This window comes from Ambystoma mexicanum, chromosome 2q (genome assembly GCF_040938575.1).
Source record: "Ambystoma mexicanum isolate Mex_15411 chromosome 2q, UKY_AmexF1_1, whole genome shotgun sequence".
NCBI lineage: Eukaryota > Metazoa > Chordata > Amphibia > Caudata > Ambystomatidae > Ambystoma > Ambystoma mexicanum.
In genome coordinates, this window is record NC_090924.1 from 945,198,684 (window position 1) to 945,220,665 (window position 21,982).

At 43.3% G+C, this 21,982-nt stretch overlaps 1 protein-coding gene across 1 annotated transcript in view; it reads right to left on the minus strand.

Moving 5' to 3' along the window:
* Window positions 1–21,982, minus strand: part of DNAH11 (dynein axonemal heavy chain 11) — a 4,227,155-nt gene that overhangs the window by 629,747 nt on the left and 3,575,426 nt on the right. The window contains exon 71 of the mRNA XM_069648254.1: window positions 1,069–1,262. Within this exon, the coding sequence (XP_069504355.1) occupies window positions 1,069–1,262 (194 nt within the window). The remainder of the gene's footprint in view (window positions 1–1,068; window positions 1,263–21,982) is intronic.

Below are 21,982 nucleotides of genomic sequence, written 5' to 3' on the forward strand. Positions count from 1 at the left end.
AATAGATATTTTTACAGCTACAGTGATATCGGGAGTGAATAATCTATGGTCTCCCATCCATGCAGTAACCAGGACCTACCCTGCTTAACTTCAAAGTGAGGAAAGGCCAGTCCACTGGGGCTATGGAGAGAGCCGGTGACTTTCCTCCCGACTTCCATTTGGTCCATTGATCACTGAGTTTTATTTTCGTGCTCTGTGGCTGGTCCATTAGGGGATGGACCGGCCTGCTTCCTGGATCATTACTGTGACTTAGGGCTGAAATGGCTTCCACTCTTTGCAAATTGATTGACACCATGTCCAGTGGATATAAAAGCACAACAGTGCATAAGTCAAGCAGTGACATGCACGTGCGACTAACAAATTATCCCATGTGTATGGGGAAAGAGGGCCTATAGCAAATTACTTTGACTTTTGTCTTTTCTTCTCTCCACACTTCATACACTTAGTTTGGACCACACCAGGTGGCACTATAGGGCCGCATTTGAGCCAAAATATATATAATGCAGCCACTTACATAGTCCACAGTGAATAAACTTGCACCCCATTTACTTTAGGAGAGAGCTAAAGGAAATGTACATTTTATGATTGTGAAATCTTTTAGATAAACTCATACCAGCAGTTTTCTAGATGGAATAGTATCCCTGTTAAAAGCAGAAATGTATATTTTCATCCTCAACATCTGCCATAGAGATTTTCTTCCACTGCAATTTTGCTGTGCAGGGACAGCGCATTGGAAATAATGTACCTTCTAATCTCAGAACCAGTTCTGACTTTTACAATGTAGGGATCCTATTGAAGACTCGCTTTTTTTTATAAAGGAAATTGCCCACATCCCAGCTCCCTGACTTTATGCCCATATAACAAATTCATTTTGAAATGCAGTTTGTACTTTAGAACTTTTTGTCTAGTCCATGACAGTAAAAGCAGGTGATACATGCATGTTATCGAATATTGACTCAGAAATGAACACCTGCCTCATTTTCATTGTAGTAGAGATATCCCAGATACCGGTCCATACATGTTAATTCATGTTTATCAATACTGCAAGGGACACCTCAAAATATATACCTGATGGCGTAGGTCATCCTGTCTGGACGCAGTGCTCTCAGAATGATAATCTTCTGAAGGGAGGTTTTGTTTTTCCATTCTTGTGGAAATCTTTCATTTTCTGGGCATTCTGACTCTACCAATTTCTTCCACCGCTTGGCAGAGCCTTCAATGTCCCGATCTAACCCACGGAATTCATCCAATGAAGCAATGGTCTGTAAAACACAAAGGCCTAACATTTAATGCTTTTTCTGAACGTTTTGGTGACACATATTTTGTAAGCAATGAATATTAAGTTGGATGCACCAAAACACAATACATTGTCAGTTTAACTAACAAAATAGCGTACTGAAAAGTGTGTTATCATTGACATTAGTGATAGTGAATGTTGCTTGTTCCTATACTTTTAGAGTCTGTCATTCTTCAAGCTGACAATACAAAACTCCTTCCTCCTCCTGATAAGGAAGAGGCTGTGTTTTATAAAACTACTACACTGCCCAAGCTACCTCCTAGCCCCCCAGGGCCTAAGATGCAAATGTTACCATGGGCATTATGGATCCGATCTCCATGCAGCAATAGGTAAAACAAATGAGCGCAGAAAATAAATGCTAACATTAAAAACAAAACTGATCAACCTAAGACTAGTGTTGGGGATGCTGAAGACCACCCCACAGGCCCTGAGAAGAGAGTTACACATCTGTCAATGCATCTTCATAATGCTTGTAAACAGATACCTTCTCGGGAAAGTTACTCTATGAGAAATAACCACTGAGTTGTGGGTTTTCCAAAAGGTGTTGAAATTAGTGAATTAGTGAATTTCGTGAATTTCTCCAGACAGTTGTTCCTCAAATCCTGGAAAGACATGGTAGACTGACCAAGCACAAATGACCTGACACTCCAATATGAAGAAGGGCAAGCAGGTTAACCCTTTTATAAAACCTTTGTGATCTCCAGTAAAGGAGATCCTACTTTGTAGATAAATGAAGCCTTAGGAGGTAAAATGCCGTGTCGAAGTAAACCACCCTCCTGCTTCACAATTACTCGAGCAAGAGAACAGTGAATCAGGAGAGCCATTTTTAATATCAAAAAGAAAGCCAAGCAGAAGCTTTTGCTAACCTACATTAAAATGAACGTGTATGGGGTCCTCCATAGCTTTAGCCACTAAAGAGAGAAGAGAGAAGCGGTCATTGATGCATACAAACAAAGAAGATGTTGCTATATGACTAATGTGTGCTTAATGTTACGTGGTTGGTGTCCGTTTTCAAAATACCTGATAAAAAACTTGCGTTATCTATACCGCACATAATTAAGGTCGATTTAGAAAGAGCGATTTGGCTTTTCACAATATATATGGCTACTGATTATTTTATTAATGCATTATGTGGTGGGCTATTTATGTCAGTAAGTCTATGACAGAGCCATTTTATAATACATGATTTTATTATGGTTCAATATGAAATTTAAGATGTAATTTTTTTTGTGTGCTCTGTGAAAAGTATATGTAAACTAGAGCACACTATAAATAAATACTGTACATATATGTATCTAGTGTAAATAGTTTCAGTGTAACACGATTCTCGATCTGGCTTGATTTTAGTTCAGACTACTTACAGTTATTTCCCCGGCATCCACTGATGTTGATATCTGTCATGGGTGCCACTGACCACTTTGTTCCCCTTCCATCCCTTATATCTGTAGCATCCCTTCATCTTTATGCGTTTTACTCGTGACACCACACCCATGGGTGCAGAGGGTGCTTCAACAAGGACACTGCACCTCAAATGGAAGAATTATATCCTATGATATATTTTATTTATAGCGCGCCCATACACACAAGTGTTTCAAAGCGCAACAATGCTTTCTAGGCCCAGTGACATTGAGATCGAGCAAGTGCATGGGAGAGGATGGGGGAGAAGTGTAGAGGGAAGGGGAGGAGGAGAAGTGCAGTACATAGGATCATGACACAAGTAACAAGAAGTGCGGCCATCAGCTGGCAGTGCAAGGTTAAGTGCAGAACGACAAGTGATGGATAGTGCAGGTAGGGGGCCAGTAGGGTTACAGAAACAGCCCCAAGTGCAGGGTTGCTGGGAAAGCAGTGCAGGTGTGCAGCTAGAAGGACAGGGACCTGAGAGTGAGGGGAAAGGAGAGTGCTGGTGTGCCAATGAGGAGGATCGCTGTCTTGCTGGCATTCAGGCAGAGATCATTGGCACGCAGCACTCTTGGATTGCAGAGAGACAATCTGGTATGGGAGAAGAAGAAGAGGTGGCAGTGGGGAGCATGAAAGCGAACTGGGTGTGATCAGCATAGCATTGGAAGTTGGTGCAGAAAGCAGCAATGCGGTAAGCGAGAGGTGCCAGGTACTGGTTGAACAACCAGGGAGAGATGTTATTAACCTGGGGAACACAGCCGGTGGAGAGAGAAATAGAGGAGAGGAAGGATCCAAGTTGGACCTGGGAGGGTCGATCAGAGAGGAAAGAGGTTAACCAGCCCAGAGCCTGGTCAGTGATACCCAGATTATCACGGAGCAAGTTGAGCAGGATGGGATGGTTAACTGAGTCAAAGGCAGAGGAGAGATTGAGTAGGATGAGGACAGAGGGGAGATTAGAGTCCAGGTTGGAGAGCAAGTCTTCACGGATGTTCAGCAGAGCAGTTTCCATGATTCTGGATGCTCTGAAACCAGATTGACATTCATGTAGACAGCCAACAGATTCAGCGTGCAGATTAAGCTGGGAGATGGCCAGCTTTTCCAGGGGTTTGCCAAGGAAAGGAGTGATGGAGATTGGGCGATAATTAGCAAGGAAGGGCGGGGTCGGCTGAGGGCCTCTTGAGAAGAGGGTGCATCAGAGAGTGCTTCAGAGGGGAGGGGAAGGTACCAGAGGTGAAGGAGTGGTTGCAGAAGTCCGCCAAAGCTGGGGTGAGGGTGTCGATGTGGTCTTTGATGGTTTGGAATAAGAGGGAAGAACCTGTTTAGATGAGGTTTTCATAAATCAGACTTGTTTAGATACCTCATCAGGGGAAAAGAGAGGAAAGGCAGAGAGGAAAGGCAGAGAAGGGAGGGGGGTGGCCACAGGGGGATGGAGGGAAATGGAAGCATGGGGCAGGAGCAGGAGATGTAGCAAGGGTGAACAGGATGTCTTCAGTTTTAGAGATGAAGTGAGAAGCCAGGGACGTACTTAGGGCCTGGGAGGGGACAGGAGAAGTAGAGACTGCGGCAGGATTGGCTAGCTCCTTGCAGATTTTAAAGAGTTCAGCTGAGTTGTTCGATGCCCCAGAGACATGTGAGCTCTCTTTTTGGTGAGGACAGAGAATCAGTATTGTCTTTGGAGCAGGTGGCAGGCCAGTTTGTCAGAGGGTGTACAAGATGCCAACCATTTCCTCTCAGCCACCCTACACTTGCGTTTAAGGGTGACGAGGTCAGAGTCATAGCAGGAGTTGCACTTGATTTTTGGCTTCATGTGGACCCTCATAACAGGGGCAAGTAAATTGAGAGTATTAGAGATAGCAGAGTGGAGCGTGGAAAGGACTATGTCCGGGTGTGTGTCAGAAAGAGGTGCAGGAGGAGGAGAGAAGGATGCAGCGAATACCTCAGCTGACACACGCTTCATCGGTAGAATGACTGAGAAGGTAGTGGCAGTGTGGGGTTAGGCTTGACCTGAGGGGTAGATAGAGAGAGATGAAAGGAGAGGAGAAAGTAGTCACTCTAGGAGAGAGGAGTGGTGAGAGAGTTAGAGAGCGGGAGGTCTGACGAGATCTGAGTATCAAGAGTGTGCCCTGCAGAATGAGTTGGGCCAGAGGGAAGAATCGAGAGTGATAGGGAGTCACAGAGGTCACGGAGGAGGAGTTGAGTGGTAGAGGCCAGGAGGGAGGAAGAGAGGTCAGCCCACTCGGAGAGGAAGGAGGTGATCAGCCCAGGTGGCCAGTAGGTAGTGGCAACTGTGAGAGAGTGGCCAGGAGAGAGAGATAGTGTCAACAGGCCAGGCATTGAAAGGAGGAATAGGCCTGCGTAGGAATGATAGAGGCAGTAATCCATTCAGGGAAGATCAAGGCTACACCCCCACCGGACCGGTTGGATCTGGGCACGGTGAGGATTTTGTAGCCATCAGGAAGGAGAGTGCCAAAGCTAGTGACAGAGCAAGCCGTGATCCATGTTTCGGTGAGACCAAGGACACCAAGGAATAACTGCTAGAAGTACGCACGCAGTGTGGACATTTACTTTTAAGGAGAAGGGTGTTGCCTGTAACTTGTTGCCACATTTAGAAATAAGTCTGCAACTGTGGCTCCCATTTTCCACGCAGGAGCCAGAGGAGCTGCTGATGCCAATTCACTTCCTACTGTTCTGTCATCTGGGCGCCCCTCCAGTTATGGTATGAGGTTTTGGTTTGAGTTTCCTTTTTTCTGTGCTGATGGTATTTGGGAGGTTTTATCGTGGCAGGGATGATGTGATAGCATGTGTATGCTGTGTTTTTATTAATCTTAGTTAGACTTGGCAGTGGCAAGTGCCAGAATGTATTGGGATGTTCAATGGGGTCATTCCTGCATGCGCTCACTCATTATGGAATGGTATTATGGATGCCCAGTAGCTAGAGCTATTTAGGGGCTGAGGGGGGAGTCCATGCTGGAACACAGCTTGGTTTAGAGATGGTGTAGTCCAATCTCATATAATACTACATTACCTGAAATGTGATGCCTGAGTTGTTTAGTATTATGCTAATGTTTTTTTCTGTCTCTAGTATGTAATAACTCTTCAGGCATACTCCTAATACCCCAGAGGCCATTCTTATAGACATATCCAATTTTAAATATATTATTAATTATATCATTTTGTGGGGACTACGTGTTTATGTGGAATTTAATTTCTATATTTTCAAAACCTGCTAGTTGTTCTTACCCTTTTTACCATGTCAATTAGCGTCTGCTATTACCTTCATTTTCAACATTTAAAACATTTTGGAAAAGATGTTAAGCCACAACAAAAGATGAGGCTTGAAAGTATTAGATTGCACTTGTGGAATGTTTAAAGAAAGACGTATCTACTCAACTTACATAAGAAAAGAGAAGACCTATCTCTCCTTCAGGAAACACACATTTTGCAAAAGGATAAAGGATACATACTTAATAAGACATCTTTTCTAAAGATTGTGCCTCATGCATGGAGTTGATTGCAATGCCAAATCAGTCTACCTTAAGCAACTGCGATGCCCCACCACACTGCTAAAATCCGCAAGCCCAATGACTCACAACAGAAACCTTCAGGAAAAAGAAGCATGGTAGTAGAACTTTGGATACCCAAAGAGCTATCCACTGGAATGACTTCCGGATCACACTCAGCTCTGAAGAAATCCACTTGTTTTTCATGGTAAGACTAAGACCTTCACCGCCTGATCACTTTGTATCATGTGGCCCTAACAACAGTTAACTCATAAGGAAAGCGCTATTGAACTATGATGAGCCTAATGAATTGCTACACCTTTGCATTGCCTCTTTTGCTTGTTGAATGCTTTGGCATTTTCTGTTACTGTTATGACCTTACTTTCTTCTCTAAAAACTACTCCTTACACCCCCTACTGCAATTAACTGATCCAGAATGTGTCAAGGACTGTGAACAATCAGATTCTGTACCATCCATGCTGATCCCACTCTACTAGTTACACTATACAACAAAACTATGTCAGATGCCATCGATAAAGTAAAATAGAAAAAAGCTAAACCAATAGCACACGCTAACCCTTGGTTTACCAATGACCTACAAATCCTACGTGCAGCCAAAAGATCAGCTGAAAGTATCTGGCTAAAAACAGTGTCTACGGTAAACAAAGCATGCTTTCTTGCCCTAGTTAACAAATCCAAGGAAGCAACCCTGAAAGCTAAAGGTGACTCTTACAACCAGAAAATCTAGACTGCCCAATCAAATTCCAGAGAACTATTTGCTACAATAGGTGGGTTAGAATCACTAGCCCCAACCCCGGACCATTCTATCAAAGACCAGCAATGGTGCACAAATGTCCAAGAAGACCTAGCTGCCAAAATCACCCTCCTCCAGAACAAAATTGAAAAAAAAAACTTAACCACAACACCCTTCCATCAGCAATTGCTCCTACTAAGATTCAAATCACCCACAAATATGCATTCAGACCCCTAACTACTCAAGAAACCATTGAAATCATCAAAGGTTTAAAGCCTTCAAGATGCAAAGGGGACACCTGCCCTGCTACATTTATCAAAGAATGCGCTAATGAGCTAGCACCCTTCATTAACACACTCATTAATAGGTCCTTTGCCACAAGCAAAGTACCAGATGATTTAAAAGAAGCTTCGGTTCTACCCTTGCTAAAAAAAGCCTACACTGGACCCGAATAGTCCAACTAACTTTAGACCAATCACCACAGTGCCATTCATATTAAAAATCCTTGACCGTGTTGCCTATCTACAGATCCAACATTTCCTGGAATCTAACAGTCTGTATTCCTCCCAGGTCATGGAACGGAAACAGCACTCTTGGATTTAAAAACGAAAATGGACCAATACATGGATAAAGGCAAACTGTGCATCCTCCTCTTGCTCGACCTACCCGCAGCATTTGATTTTAGTTAATGGCAAAATCCTTAGCCACCATCTACAAACTGATGCCCACTTCAATTGAATGGATAACATCATTTCTGTCCATGAGGGGCTTCTCACCATCATCACCGGCCCCCCAAGCCGCAGTGTCATGCGGTGTACCACAGGGCTCTTGTGTGTCGCCCACATTATACAACGCATTCACAAAGCTCATCTTTGACAAACTAGACAAACTGGGTGTCATGTATACCGACTATGCAGATGACACTCAGATACTTCTGCCCATCAAAGGATGATATTAAACCAACTCTAAAATTCTCAAAGAAATGTACCTAACCATCCAGGCCTCGATGGCACAAAACGAATGATGTCTCAATGATGAGAAAACTGAGTTAATCATCATTGGGAGTAAATCCAAATTAAATAACCTTCCACAACTCTACAAATCCTTTAACATCAACAGCAACACCATCAGTGGTCCTGAGGAAATAAAAACATTAGGGGTCTACATCGACTCCACACTCACTCTCACTAGACAGGTCAACACTGTGGTCTCATTTGCAGCATACACATCCGAACCTACCAGAGCCAGCAGACCATTTCTCTCTTCATACAACTGCATCACGCTGGCCAGAGCACTGATCTTATCCAGAATTGACTATTGCAATTCACTCTTTGCTGGACCTAATAGCAGAAATATCAGCAAACTCCAAGTCGTGCAAAATAATACAATTAGGGCAGCTTTGAAAATAGCCAGAGACGAACACATCTCCTCTAGTAGACGACACATCCACTGGGCTTCTGGTGCATGTCAGAATTAATTTTAAAATCCTCTCACTTACCCATAAATGACTTTCCAATAATGCACCTGCCTACCTCTGTAATCAAATCTCCAAAGCTCAATACATCAGACCTACATGTTCCTAATACTCCAACCTAATTGTCGAACCACAATTTAAGAAAGAGAAAGAAGGCGGATCTAGCTTCCCAGTGGTTGCAGCCAAATTGTAGAGCTCCTTGCCATTACGTTGAGGAATTACACATCCCTAAGGTCTTTCCGCAGAGACCTAAAAACCATGCTCTTCAAGCAAAACGTTCCTGTATACTGCAACAAATCTAGCTAGCCCCAGATCCACATTAGACACTATGCGGCTGGATTGAACTAATGGTAATGATCGCGCAAAGGAAAACCTGATGAGATGAGTATTGTTTTCAGTGTATTGCTATGTAATGTATATCGGAATGTATGTCTGTAGCATTCTCTGCAACTTGAGTAACAAGAACTACATGCATGTAACCAAATTGTTAAGCTCAAGCACCTAGATACCTCTGGGTTAGGTGTGCTTTATAAATGTTCAAATAAATAAATAAAAATAAATAAATCCTCTGGTCCTTTTCCCTTGGAGGCTACTAATTGACCGTATTCATAGTTGGTTTCTTACAAATCAATGATAAATACATTTTTTTAATTGTGTTTTTGGTTTTATAGAATTCTAACTTTTCACAATCATTTTGATTTTTAAGACACATACAAAAATACATTTTAAAACATAATCATCAATCGATAAAATGTATGTATACAGTATGGATAAACTAAAACCAAGAACAGTGTAAGGGAAACACTAATGGGAAATGTTGGCTGGCCTTCATGGCAGACTGGGCACTCACACTCTTAAATGGTAGCGTTAGGGGTGATGGACTGGGTCAATTTACATGGGGTAATGGAAAGGCCAAGGCCACATTGGATTACCTTTTTGGTAATAATACCATCCTGGAGCGTACCATAGAATTTAAAGTGATCATTGGGGTAAATAGCGATCATGCAGTGCTATCATTGACAATAAAAACACAGGCTGGTGAAAACTCACTAAAGATAAACAGGGGGCTGGACTGTAATTATGCTGGAAACCGCATCTATTGGCCAGTTTCAAACTTACAGAAGGCATCTTAAGTTGTTACTCAGGTTTCTAATTGTGAAATGGAAGCTCTGGTAGACCTAGCCCCTGATGAATTTGAGGGCTGGTTGAAGGGATAGGCCAAAGCAACCGATGCGAATAAGGGTAGTTGCTTGGCAATCGTTGATGGCAAAACCTTTAAAACCTTTGATATCGCCATCTGAGATGCCAAACGTAACTTATGTAGGGAAATAATGGCTATCAAACGGTCCAAACTGAACTTACAGGAACAAATAATGTCAGTTAAAAGGGAGAAAAACAACAATCGAAATTGGCTTGGACATTGGAAGGTCTCAATTAGGAATGCCCCATGGCAGGAAATGTTGGGGGCCCTCACATCCAGGAACTCTCGTTCCATATGGCAGATCTTAATGCAAGCCAAGGGCAGTAATACCAAAACAATGCTTAGCCCGATTAAAAGACAAACCTGGGAAAATCATATAAAATCTGGGGAGATCTAGGGGTTCTTAGTTGTCCCTTTGGATCCGGCCCCTGAACATCACACTTGACCTTATGATCGAGGCAATAGTGAACCTTAAATGTTCGCCAGCACCGGTCCAAACAGTCTGTCTAATATGGTTTTAAGAAATTCCCCTGAAGCGTGGGCTATCATCCTTCTGTTATTGTATAAGAACTGTGTGGGGCTTCAGATATCGTCTTCATGGCAGCAGTCTATGTTGGCACCGGTTCACAAGAAACAGGAATGTCCCGGAAAACAACAGACGGCTGTCCATGGTAGACGTGAACAGTAAACTGTTTGGAACATTCCTGCTGAAGGAGTTGCAGAGCTGAGTGGAGGCATCTGGAGCCTTGTATAAATATCAGTCAGGGTTTAGACCATGCTCACCAACTACACATTACATCAGGATGTTGGATATGTTAGTTAGGAGGACTAAGGGGGAAAGCAGGCCTTCTTTATATCTATGCTATGTAGATTTTAAAGCCACTTTCGACTGTGTTGTTCTTGCAAATCTTTGGCAAAAATTACAACAACTGGGTTGCCCGGGCTGGTTGGTTTATGCAATCCAGCTACTCCACACAAATACTCAAGTCAGAGTTTATTTGGACAACTGTGGAAGAATGTCAGGATTGATAGACACTAGCAGGGGAGTCAAGCAAGGGTGTGTGCTGGCTGCCCTTCTATTTAATATTTATCTGACAGATTTACCTGCCCACCTACATGTCAAGGCCAATTGACCGCCTAAAGTTGGGTTACAACACATTGGTAGCATGTTGTATGCGGACGACTTAGTGATATAGGATCACACACTGAGTTGCATGTGAAACATGTTGAATGAACTTAGTGAGTATGCCACGGAAAATAGGCTTGTGATTAACGTTACTAAGACAAAATGTATGCTCTTGGCAGGGAAAATGGTGAACAAGGTATCCATGAAAATGCGACTGGGCACGGTTGATTACATTGAGAGTTATGTCTATCTCGGCCTTGAGATGAGTAATAAGAATGGTAAATTGGTATAATTGAGACCAAAACAAGAAAGGCACGACAATTGATTCTGCTCTTGCGTAAGCTCACCGACACGACTGCAGGTAATACAATCCAGGGCATCCTAATCTTTTACAAGCAGTGCTGCAGCCCGATGCTATTGTATGGCCTTGAAGCCTTGGTTATGAAGGACCTTGGTTGGTTAGACCATTTTGAGGGCTGATTTTGGCGGACAGCCTTGAATTTAGTAAACTCAGTGTTTATGGAATATCTAAGGTTTGAATTGGGGATTGTATCACTGAGTACCCAATTATGCAAAAAAAGTGGGGCGTTATATGTAAACTCTGAAACAACCCTGCATGCCCTCTCCTAAAGAAACTAGGGGAACATTACGAAAACAAACAGAGTACTCAAGGGAAGAGCTTCGAAACTTTAAATCTGGATTTTTTTTCAGGATATAAATGTCACCACGGCTGTAAATCCTCCCTTTTTCCATAAGGCGGATTTATGCAATTGGGCTAAGAACTACTGCCATTTTTCAAAATTGCATAAATATGGCACGATATCCAGGGTCATGCACATATTTATTGCTCAGTTCTAGTCGTGCCGTTCATTATTTTATGCTTAGACTCAGGACCAACCAGCTCCCACTATTGACAATTACAGGTACGCAATAAGGGATTTTAGGGTGTTGACTGTGTCAATTTCCTGGTTGCCTAGAAATGAATCGACACGTTATGAGCGAGTATCAGGTTTTTGGGTCGGCTTACATGTGATTATTGGGAGATAGCCAACATTTACGATACAATTAAATCTGAGGCATTTTGGCTGTATTTCCTTAACTCCGATTCTAACAAAATGCACATGGCACTTTATTGGGTTTGGAAACGCATAGAAAAATGCTTGAAAGTTAATGAAATCCCCAAACAAGTGATCATATATAGAGTTGCTGTTATTCTTAAGGCATCTTTATGAATTCTTAATGACTGTTCATTTGATATAAACATTCTTAGTTTTTTCTTTGGAATTTTTAGGCCTTGGCATGCAAAGGATGAATTTTTTAGAGATGTATATGGTTTTTTTATAGTGTAGCCCTTTTTTAAATTGTTTTTTTTTATGGTTTTGTATGTGAGGAAATCTGTGTATTTATTGTGTACTTACTGTGTATTAATATTTTGTGGAGGTTCTTTTGAACTATAAACAAATCTATAAACAAATAAAGATAATAAATAAAACCAAGAAAACTTAATATAAGCAAACCGAGCAAAAAAAAGAAAGTGATGGCACAATGAGAACACAACATTGGGCCCAATAGGTGCGACACCCTCTCCCCAAGGAGACTAAGCAATTCAGTGATGAATCTGTTAAAGGCTAACACCAGTGATAAGCTATATCCCTGCATCAGTTGACCCCAAAAAGATTCACCAAGTCCTTTAGATCCTTCTGGAGCTAGTGCTTTAAAATGATTAATTCTAATCAAAGTACATTTAGGAGAAAAGAGGATTAGATAGTAAGTGATTCCGGGGTAGAAGTACCACAACAAATTCTTCAATGAAGGGGGCAAACTAATTGTGTCAATACGTTCTAAGGTTGGTAGTTGGTTCAAGCGGACACGGATATATACACTGCAAGCCCTATTACAAGGAAAGAGATAAAGATATTTCAGTAGAATTTCTGTCTTCCCCGGAAATTTGGCATATTCTTTGTAAGTCTGACACGATTATAGAAGGTCAATTTTGTCAGACCAGTCCTTGATAAATAGTGTGTGCTTTGTTCTAACGGGTCTGTGGACAAGCTCCTCCTCCGTCAATTGTATCTCAGATAGAAGCTTAGTCATATTGACGGTAAAGACATTTAACGAATCCAGCGATTGTGAGATTACCATATCCCCTAAATCGATGTACAAAGAATGTTGATGGGGATAAGATTTTAGAAAAGCTAGCTAATTGCCTCCAATGAACCCCACATTGCAGAGAGATCAACCCTAGTTCATGTCTAATGATGGCATTGGGGATTGATTTAGACAGTCCAATGGTGTCCTTCCATATAGCTCCCCAGGGGGTGTTTAGATAGGGTCCCAAGTCCATTGTTGTCATATCAAGACCATATAAGATTATTGGTTCCACTTTTGCAAGATAGTATCGAAGCAAAGGGAGGAGCGAAGAGTTACATGGCTGATGCTTATTGTTTTTAGCTGGGTTATGAAAGGCAGTGTTTTGGTTTTTAACGAGGCCTTCCAGTCAGAGAATGGACAACTATTGTTAAGGTTTTATCCCACATATCTAATGGAAGAAACACATTCTAGCCTTTAAAAATTATGTATCTAGCCGTTATATGTTTAAGACTGGAAAGGTTATTATTTTGTTCAGGAAAACTCTATGGTACACCAGGGACGTCATTTGGGGGGTCGCCAGAGGTCGCAAGAGCGACCGCTGGTGATTGGCCAGCGACCCCTGTCAATCTCTTGCGACCTCTGGCCGTTGACCAATCAGAGGAGGAGGGGGCGTGGCCACAACGTGCTGCGACGCTTGTGTTGGCCTCCATTTTGATTATTCCACGTGCGAAATACGTGTGGTGCTTCCTTCTCCGAGTCTTGCTGCTGTTGTGTCCAGACAGAGCAAGCATCCACGTCGGTCGAATCGGGTCGATCCAACCCCACTGAAGGAGGCCAGTGACTTCAAGCCTCGAGGTAACTAACTCAGGTGAGTCAGTGAGTCGATCGGTGCCGTGGTCGTCGCCGACCGCGGCAGGCAGCATCAATTCATTTTACTGACGTGGAAATCTGTGCCGGCGGCGGCTTGCAAGCTGCCGCCGGCACATATTTGCAATGTAGTAAAACGAATTTGGTGCTGACGGCAGCCGCAGCACGGCAGCCGCAGCACCAAATTCATTTTACTAACGTGCAAATATGTGTTGGCCGCGGCGGCTGCCGCCGGCACATATTTGCACGTTAGTAAAATGAATTTGGTGCTGTGGCTGCCGTCGGCACCAAATTCATTTTACTAACGTGCAAATATGTGCATGTATGCGAGAACATGCCCCTTGCCACCCGTGGAATGCTGATTGTGACTGTCGGGGGGGAGGCAGTGCTCTGGTTGTGTGGCTGTCTGGGGGTGGGGGAAAGCGCGCTCTGGTTGTGTGGCTGTCTGGGGAGGCGCGCTCTGGTTGTGACTGTCTGGACACAAGCATTGAGTGATACCACTGAAATCTAGCAGTGTTGTGAGGAGCCAGGAGGTGCGAAAATCACGAGCTCTTCCTGATCATTTATTGGCCAGCTCCCCATCAATTGTTTGTTCTATGCATTTTTTCTAGTTAATGTCATTTGGGGTCTTTCCGTAGGAAATGTTCTGACACGCATAAGATAAAATGTTTGAACAGTCAAGGTGTGCTGGCTGCACTACCGGACTACACTGTCTCGGCTATGCCTCATGACAAAGTGAGTGCTTGTGGCGCAGTGCTGATGCATTTATCTTGCTTTTTGTAACCTTTTAAGGTAAAGCTAATAGCTTTCAAATGAAAATAAACCGAGTACCGATGCGTTCCACCCTCTGCAAATAGTATTCAACAAGCACTTTAATTTTCGAAGCATTGATATGTATGATAGCACCAAAATTCCAACGTTGCAGTAATTTCATGCACAAATAGAGTAGCCCAATTATGTGGGGGGAATTGCCCAATCTGACAACCCTAATTGAATGCAGGAGCCAGCTCTAGTCGCATGCTATGACAGCAATAGAACTGTGGCACAACTGCCGCCGTAGGTCTGGACTTGTATAATAGCATCAGGCAGCACATGTTTAGGCATAGTGTATCTAACAGTAATATGGAACTGCCAAGTCTCACCACACTTTCAGAGTTGGTCAGCCTAGGACCAAAATGTGGTACTAAAAAGCACACATTCAGTCATAGCCACATAGGTTACTAAGGTGGCATATTACAAAAAAGGGTGCTGGGGGAGAGCATGGAAAGGAAAGCAATTGACTTGTGTAGACCATTTTACCAAATGTATTTAAATTAGTTACTGCGGTATTTTCCAGTGATGCTTTTGATACTTTATTTTGTGCAAGCAGTTTACAGGGATAAACGTTTAGTTCTCTACAGGTTCTCCATTTGTTCCATGGTGCTTACTGAAAGCTTTGAATCTAATGACAACGCAAACTTGATTGTCCATGGTTGCTCATACTGACCTGTTATCCCCCAGCCCGTATGACTCTTACATTTAAACTCTGGATCTCCCACTTTAGGACACGTTTAGTACACATTTAAAGAAAATGGGTAAAGCATAATGGCAAAAAAGGAGTATGCATCTCGTGGAAGTTAGATTTGTGGTGCTTTGTGACCTCGCACCTGGTTCCCCTGATTCTGCCTACTGGGTGGTGGCTGACACCTAGCAGCTGATTTTAGCTTCTGCTCATGCATTCCTCATTTCAGTTCCTGAATTTCCACTTTGCAACTTTTCCCTAGTGGGAGAATGAGACTAGGCTAGGGATGATTTGATGTATTTGGGTTTTATATAGGTACATAGATGGAAACAAAGTAGGAGGAATGTGTAGGTTGGGTAGCGTACAGAAGGGCTCCAAATTTTTACACAGTTGGCTCCTGGCTATGTACGAAATGGTGGTTTGTTAGTGGGAAACTTAATCTACAATCAACTATCCATGTTACCATGTTTATAAAGCACGCAAGGTGCACAATCACCGTTTGATAAACTCAATAGGCAATTCCTTCGATTGCACAAGGTCTCAGCCACTTCCCTTGTATACACCACCGCAGATCGGACTTGGTGTCTACATCTCCATTCGCTCGCGCAACAAACCTCTTGCTTAAACCTCCTTGTGATACCAAGCAACCAAAAACACTGTCCACTCATTCATGTCTCCAGCAAAAATGTTGCATATAACTAGCTCCCACGAACATTGGGAGGGGTAATGAGCTAGCCAGAGGTCTGCAACCTGCACATCTCTGAGGAAAGTTGAATTTAGAAGTATACCCAATCGCATTTAGAGGTTGCACCCAATAGCCTCGCTGAGAAAAGTTGAATCTAGAAGTGTACCCAATTGCATTTAGAAGTGTACCCAATTGCCTCTCTGAGAAAAGTTGCATCTAGAAGTGTGCCCAATTGCATTTTGAAGTTGCGCCCAATAGCCTCTCTGAGAAAGTTGCATCCAGAAGTGTGCCCAATTCCATTTCTGAAGTTGCGCCCAATAGCCTCTCTGAGAAAAGTGGAATTTAGAAGCGCGCCCAGTTGCATTTTGAAGTTGTGCCCAATAGCCTCTCTGAGAAAGTTGAATTTAGAAGTGTGCCCAATTGCATTTTGAAGTTGCGCCCAATAGCCTCTCTGAGAAAAGTTGAATTTAGAAGTGTGCCCAATTGTGGGTAGATTGGACGAGTGTATAGATTGACCGAATGTGTGGAGCAGACGATTGTGTGGAGCGGACGAGTGCGTGGAGCGAATGAGTGTACGCGGAACGGATGAGTGTACGTGGAGCAGATGAGTGTATGTGGAACGGACGAGTGTGTATGGAGCGAATGATTGTATACGGAGCGGATGACTGTGTGGAGCGGATGAACGCATAGAACGAATGAGTGTATGGAGCGGATGGATATATAGAGCGGATGAGTATGCTGAACGGACGAGTATGCTGAATGGACGAGTACGTAGAGTGGATGAATAGTACATAGAACGGATGAGAAACAAAATGCATAGAACGGACCCGACCGCTCAGAATTGCGTGACATATATATTATGCTTTGGAATGCAAGGAACTTTTGAAAGAGCATACTTCATATCACACCCCACGCTTACTCTCTCCTTACAACACCAATCAACTAGAACACAGAGATACTATGACAGCTATTCGGTATAACTGTTCTCATATCAACATCTGCCTCTAACTCCCCATCACTCTAAGTAAATATCACTGGTTTCACACACCCCAGCCAGGCGTTTCTCCTCAGGCCTAACGCTGCCACACTCGGCCTGGATAATTCCGGCCAGACCGAACACATACTCCTGATCTCTCAACCACCACACCTACCGCTAAGAAGCAGCTACCACATGAATCCGCACCCTCTGCACACATACCTGGTGCGCACACGCGCCTTTGGACACTCTCTAATCTCTCTACTGACCCGAACTTCGGTTCCCAAGGGGGTTCAACCTACCAGCACCTTCAGACCATACCAATGGTATATAAGGCGCTATACAAATGCAAAATAACATAACATAAAATAACATAACACACACACACACACACACCAGGGTGTCCATTGTGACATTTGGACTTTGATAGTTACCCCTAAGTTGTGCATAGGAGGCAGAACCTGTGTCCTGCTTGCTCACAGTTGCCAATTCTCTCACGGTCCTGCAATATACATGGGCGTCCCTCACTATGTACCCCATTCATTCAATTCTTCGTCTGGGGGACTTGCACTGTAGAGGTTGGTTGCTCTACAATACGGCAACCTGTGGTGAGCAGAGGGGCAATGCCATGGTGTACAAAATGAGCAGATGAGTGGTGCCAAAATAGGCGGAAAGGTCAGGAGAAAGAAACTGAAGTACAGAATAAGTGACTACGTGACAGGCAGATGCGGTGTGATTGTGTTACGCTCTGCCACTTGCCTTTGTTAGTGGTTCACCTAAGGCCTGTCCCGGCCAGAGTGCAGGGCAGACTCACATAGCTGTCAGGTCACTGGATTGGTATGAGTCCAATCAGAGTAATCACCTATCAGCCCACTGTACAGACAGACTAATGTGTTGCAGGCTATGTCCTGCAGCCTGCTTTAGAGTCACATAAATGACCTGCCACTGTAAAAAGCAGTAAGATCTGTCACTGAAATCTGTAGGCGGTAGGACTGCTTAAAAAGCAGTAGCCTACTGCCTAAATCTATAGGGTTGGCAAGTATGTTAGTATAATGAATTCAGTGCTGGCACGGCAGCGGCTTTACATTAGGGAAAGTAAGCAAGCCGCTGATGCCGGCAGCACCAAATTCGTTTTACTAACGTTACATTTTGTCTTTTATAGGTCATGTGGGGGAGGGATTGTAGGCATTTTTACTTCCTGCTGTAAGATAAGTCATCGCCGGTTCCATGTGCCCCTGGCCCCAGCCAGTGTGTCCATGTGCCCCTCGTCACTGTGTCCATTTGCCCGTTGCCCCTCGCCACTGTGTTCATGTGCCCTCCTGAGCCCAGCTTACAGCAACAGCTTATGCAAATTAAACTGCTTAAATTAACCACAGGCAGATGAATTCCAAGTCATTTGTGGCCTGCAGCCTATACATTTTGCAATGCATTTAACTAGGATTTTACCTTGTGACACGACATTATGTAAACTGCTCCTTGCCCGAGCCACACACTCAGCCTGGGCCTGCTGCGGCCTAAGAGCTAGTTCCTAGAGATCCTAGGGCAATGGTGCATAACATGCGTCCCTCTAAGTCACATAATGTTAATGATGAATCGTTGCCGGGCCTGAAGTCAGTCTCTAGGTCTGTCATGTGCAAAGCCTCTGTGGTCCAGTTTGTCTTTGCATGATGCGTGCACCCCAGAACTCTAAAACTCTATTAAAAATTAATATGGTCTGGTGTTGCGCAAATTAATCTTTCTGATATTTTGTTATTATTTACAGACCTGCATCTTCGTGTGGGAGTTCCTTCCTTTCTGTGTTCTCAACGCCAGAAAACAGTACCACCATTGAGCAGCTGACATCCAGCCTTATCTGATACCGCTGTGAGAGGTAAATGAACGTGAAGCAACATATTGAAAATGTACAGCATATGTTAATGATCTGATCTGTTAGTCCTTATCTATTTATGCATTGCAGCCTTGTCCTAGTTGTCCTAGTTGTTTCAACCCTAAAGATGGCTGTTTCTCTTCCATTTAATCAGAGAATACCACAAAATTAACTTCAAACTGTTTGACACTGAACGCATGCTTCACTTCAATTTTTTTGGGACCCGCAGGTTTCCTTTTTTCTTAGGGGCAGAGTTTGAACAGGTTGCAACTGTTAATCTCTCAAATGTAAAGTATTACCCTGACAGATACTTACTTGAAATTACTGCTTAGGTATGTACTCAGTGCTCCAGATAAGATTTTGAAGTGGGACTATTGTATTCCCTATTTTGTAAACTTGGAAGTAAAATGATTTGTATGGAGTAAAAAGGTAAATCCAGTTCCCCATGGCAGTATTTTGTAAGCAAGTAAAAATGCTTTAACTGAAAAACAGAAAGGTTTTTCTAATTATTGTTGCACCTAGTTACTCATACACATTAAAAGATCATGTGCATGTCTACCGATCGAGCAGTAATAATAGTACTTTCTTCCTTTGGAACTACGTGTGCTACCTCTCCAAACATCCATGGAGCTGTGTGCGTGAAAGCAGGGGCTCAGGGTCCACAGTGTTTGTTTCCTATTTTTTGTTGGGAGTATTTGTAATCCTTTTTTCTTTTTGGGGAGTACTCGCTTATTTTCAGGGAGTACACTGATAAACTTGTAAGCCAAAGCAATACATTTCAGATTTGTCTCCTCTTTGGTATTCAGCGGAAGTGGTCCTCCAAAGAAGAGTGAAGCACAAAAGAAGTCGTGAGGACACTGAGGAATCCATCATTTGCTTGAAAAATAGCTTCTTATTTAGCAGTACTAAAAGAACGAACATGTCTACACCTACAGGAAAACCCAAGGATCCAAAACAGAGGTCAATCGTTGATATGTTTTCTCCAAAAGCAAGAGGAGCTGGCCCTACTCCAGGCTCTGATTCAAGCAAGCGCAAGAGGTCTGATGATACCTCAAGTGGCAGTTCAAACACAGCTGCACATGTTTTCCAACCATCGGCCAGCACATCAACTCTTGCTGGCAGCAAAGCTGCTTCTTCAGGTGCAGACAGTGCATCTACATGTGCTGACATTGGTTCACTATCTCCACATGCTGACTCTTTGTCTACAGCTCCACCTTCCTTAGCTGACATAGCATCTCCTTCATTTGTAGTGGCCACTGATGGCTCTTGTTCACGTGCAGACATTGCTGTGACGGTTTCACGTGATGCTGATGACCTAATCAACACTTCAACGTTCCTGGATAGCGCAGAGTGCTCTTTCAACCCTGATGTTGAGGATTGTTCTTCCCGTATTGGCATGTTTGATGATCCTCCCACTGGTGCTTGCTCTCCCGACATTTCACTCCTCGGGGAGAGCACAAGCAGCTCTTGGTTGCAGAGCGATAACAGTATGCAGATGTGTCTAGCTGAGCAGGGCATTCCAAGAAGATCTCCAGCTCCCAATTTAGATGACAGTGTGGTGACTGATCTGTCCCCAAATCCATGCAGTGACCCTGTACAGCCAAAACGTCCTACATACCCTGTAACTGGTTCCTGTAAGTTTAACGGAGACTACAAAACATATCCTTGGGTGGAATATTCCGTTCTGAAAGATAAAGTATACTGCTTTGCATGCAGACATTTTGGTTCTAATTCTGGAGGAGGGGGGCGTGCACGTGGCAATGTTCCATTTGTTGATATTGGCTTCGCTAAATGGGAAAAGACACGTCGTTCTTTAAAGATGCACTCAGATTCTGATAAGCATAAGTCTTCGGTTGTAGCTTGGGCAGACTTTAAGCGTGTACAACAGACTACAGGCCCTCACCACTCAATTGTTTCAATGCTGAAAAGGTTGGGGACCAAGAGATTGAAGAGAATCGTCAACATGTGCTGCAGTTACTAAAGGTTGTATGTGTTTTGGGTCGTCAAGGACTTGCTTTTCGAGCCACAGATGAATCGCAAGACTCCCACAATAAGGGAAACTTCATAGCAATATTGCGTTTGCTGTCTGATAATAATGAACTTCTTAAAGTAAAAATGGCTAGACGTTATGGGCACTACACATCTCCAGAGTATCAAAATGACATGATCTCAGTTATGGCAAATCTTATACGTCAGAATATCGTTAGGAAAGTGACAAAGCACTTTGCAGTGTTGGTTGATGAAACCAAAGACATTTCGCATAAAGAACAGATGAGCTTTGTGATCCGGTTTGTAGATCAAGATGGGAACATTCAGGAAAAAGCCATGGGATGTTACCACATGGAGAAGTTGGATGCCTCCAGTTTAGCTGCAGCCATTGACAAATCTGTACGCAATGCTGGCCTTAACTGGAAGAACTGTGTGGCACAATGTTATGATGGGGCATCAGTTATGAGTGGCTGTTTCAATGGAGTGCAAGCGAAAATAAAAAATTGCTCCAGAGGCAGTTTACATTCACTGTCATGCACATCGTCTAAACCTTGCGTTAGTGCAAACTATCACTAACATACAAACAGTGAAGGATTTTTTCTCAACTTTGCCGGCTGTGTATGTGTTCCTTTCACAAAGTTCTCCTCGGCACGAACTCTTTGTAAAAGCTCAAACAGAAAGCGGTCTGGAAGTACAAGAATTAGAAAGACTTTGTGGCACTAGATGGTTTTATTGGTACGCGTGTGTTAAAAAAATACAGGCTCGATTTGAAACTATTATAGTTGTTCTCAGTGTAATAGAATCATCGCAACAACGTGACAAGCAGGCTTGTTCAGAAGCCAGAGGACTTCTCCGAAATATGCAGTGCTTTGAGTTTTTGCTAACTTTGTTAAGTATGGAAGCAATTCTGAAAAAGATTTGTGTGTTATCTGATGAACTTCAGAGAAAGCATCTTGATTTGCCAGATGCGAGTCACCTAATTCAAGTGACAAGAACTGCCCTCGTCAACCTTAGACAAGAATGTCATTGGGTGAAAATCGTCAAAGACGCAACGGAATTGGCAGAAAAATGTGGTATTGAAACAGTTGAAGACCACGACCGCAGAGCTTTACCAGTAAGGCAGCACCAACTGAGCAGCAAACTCAAAGAATACCTTGTTGGTACTACTGTAGGGAAGAGGCCTGGACATTATGAGCACTCTGAGGATCAAATGCCACAGACTGAACGGATAAAGCAAGAGGTGTTTTTCTGCACCT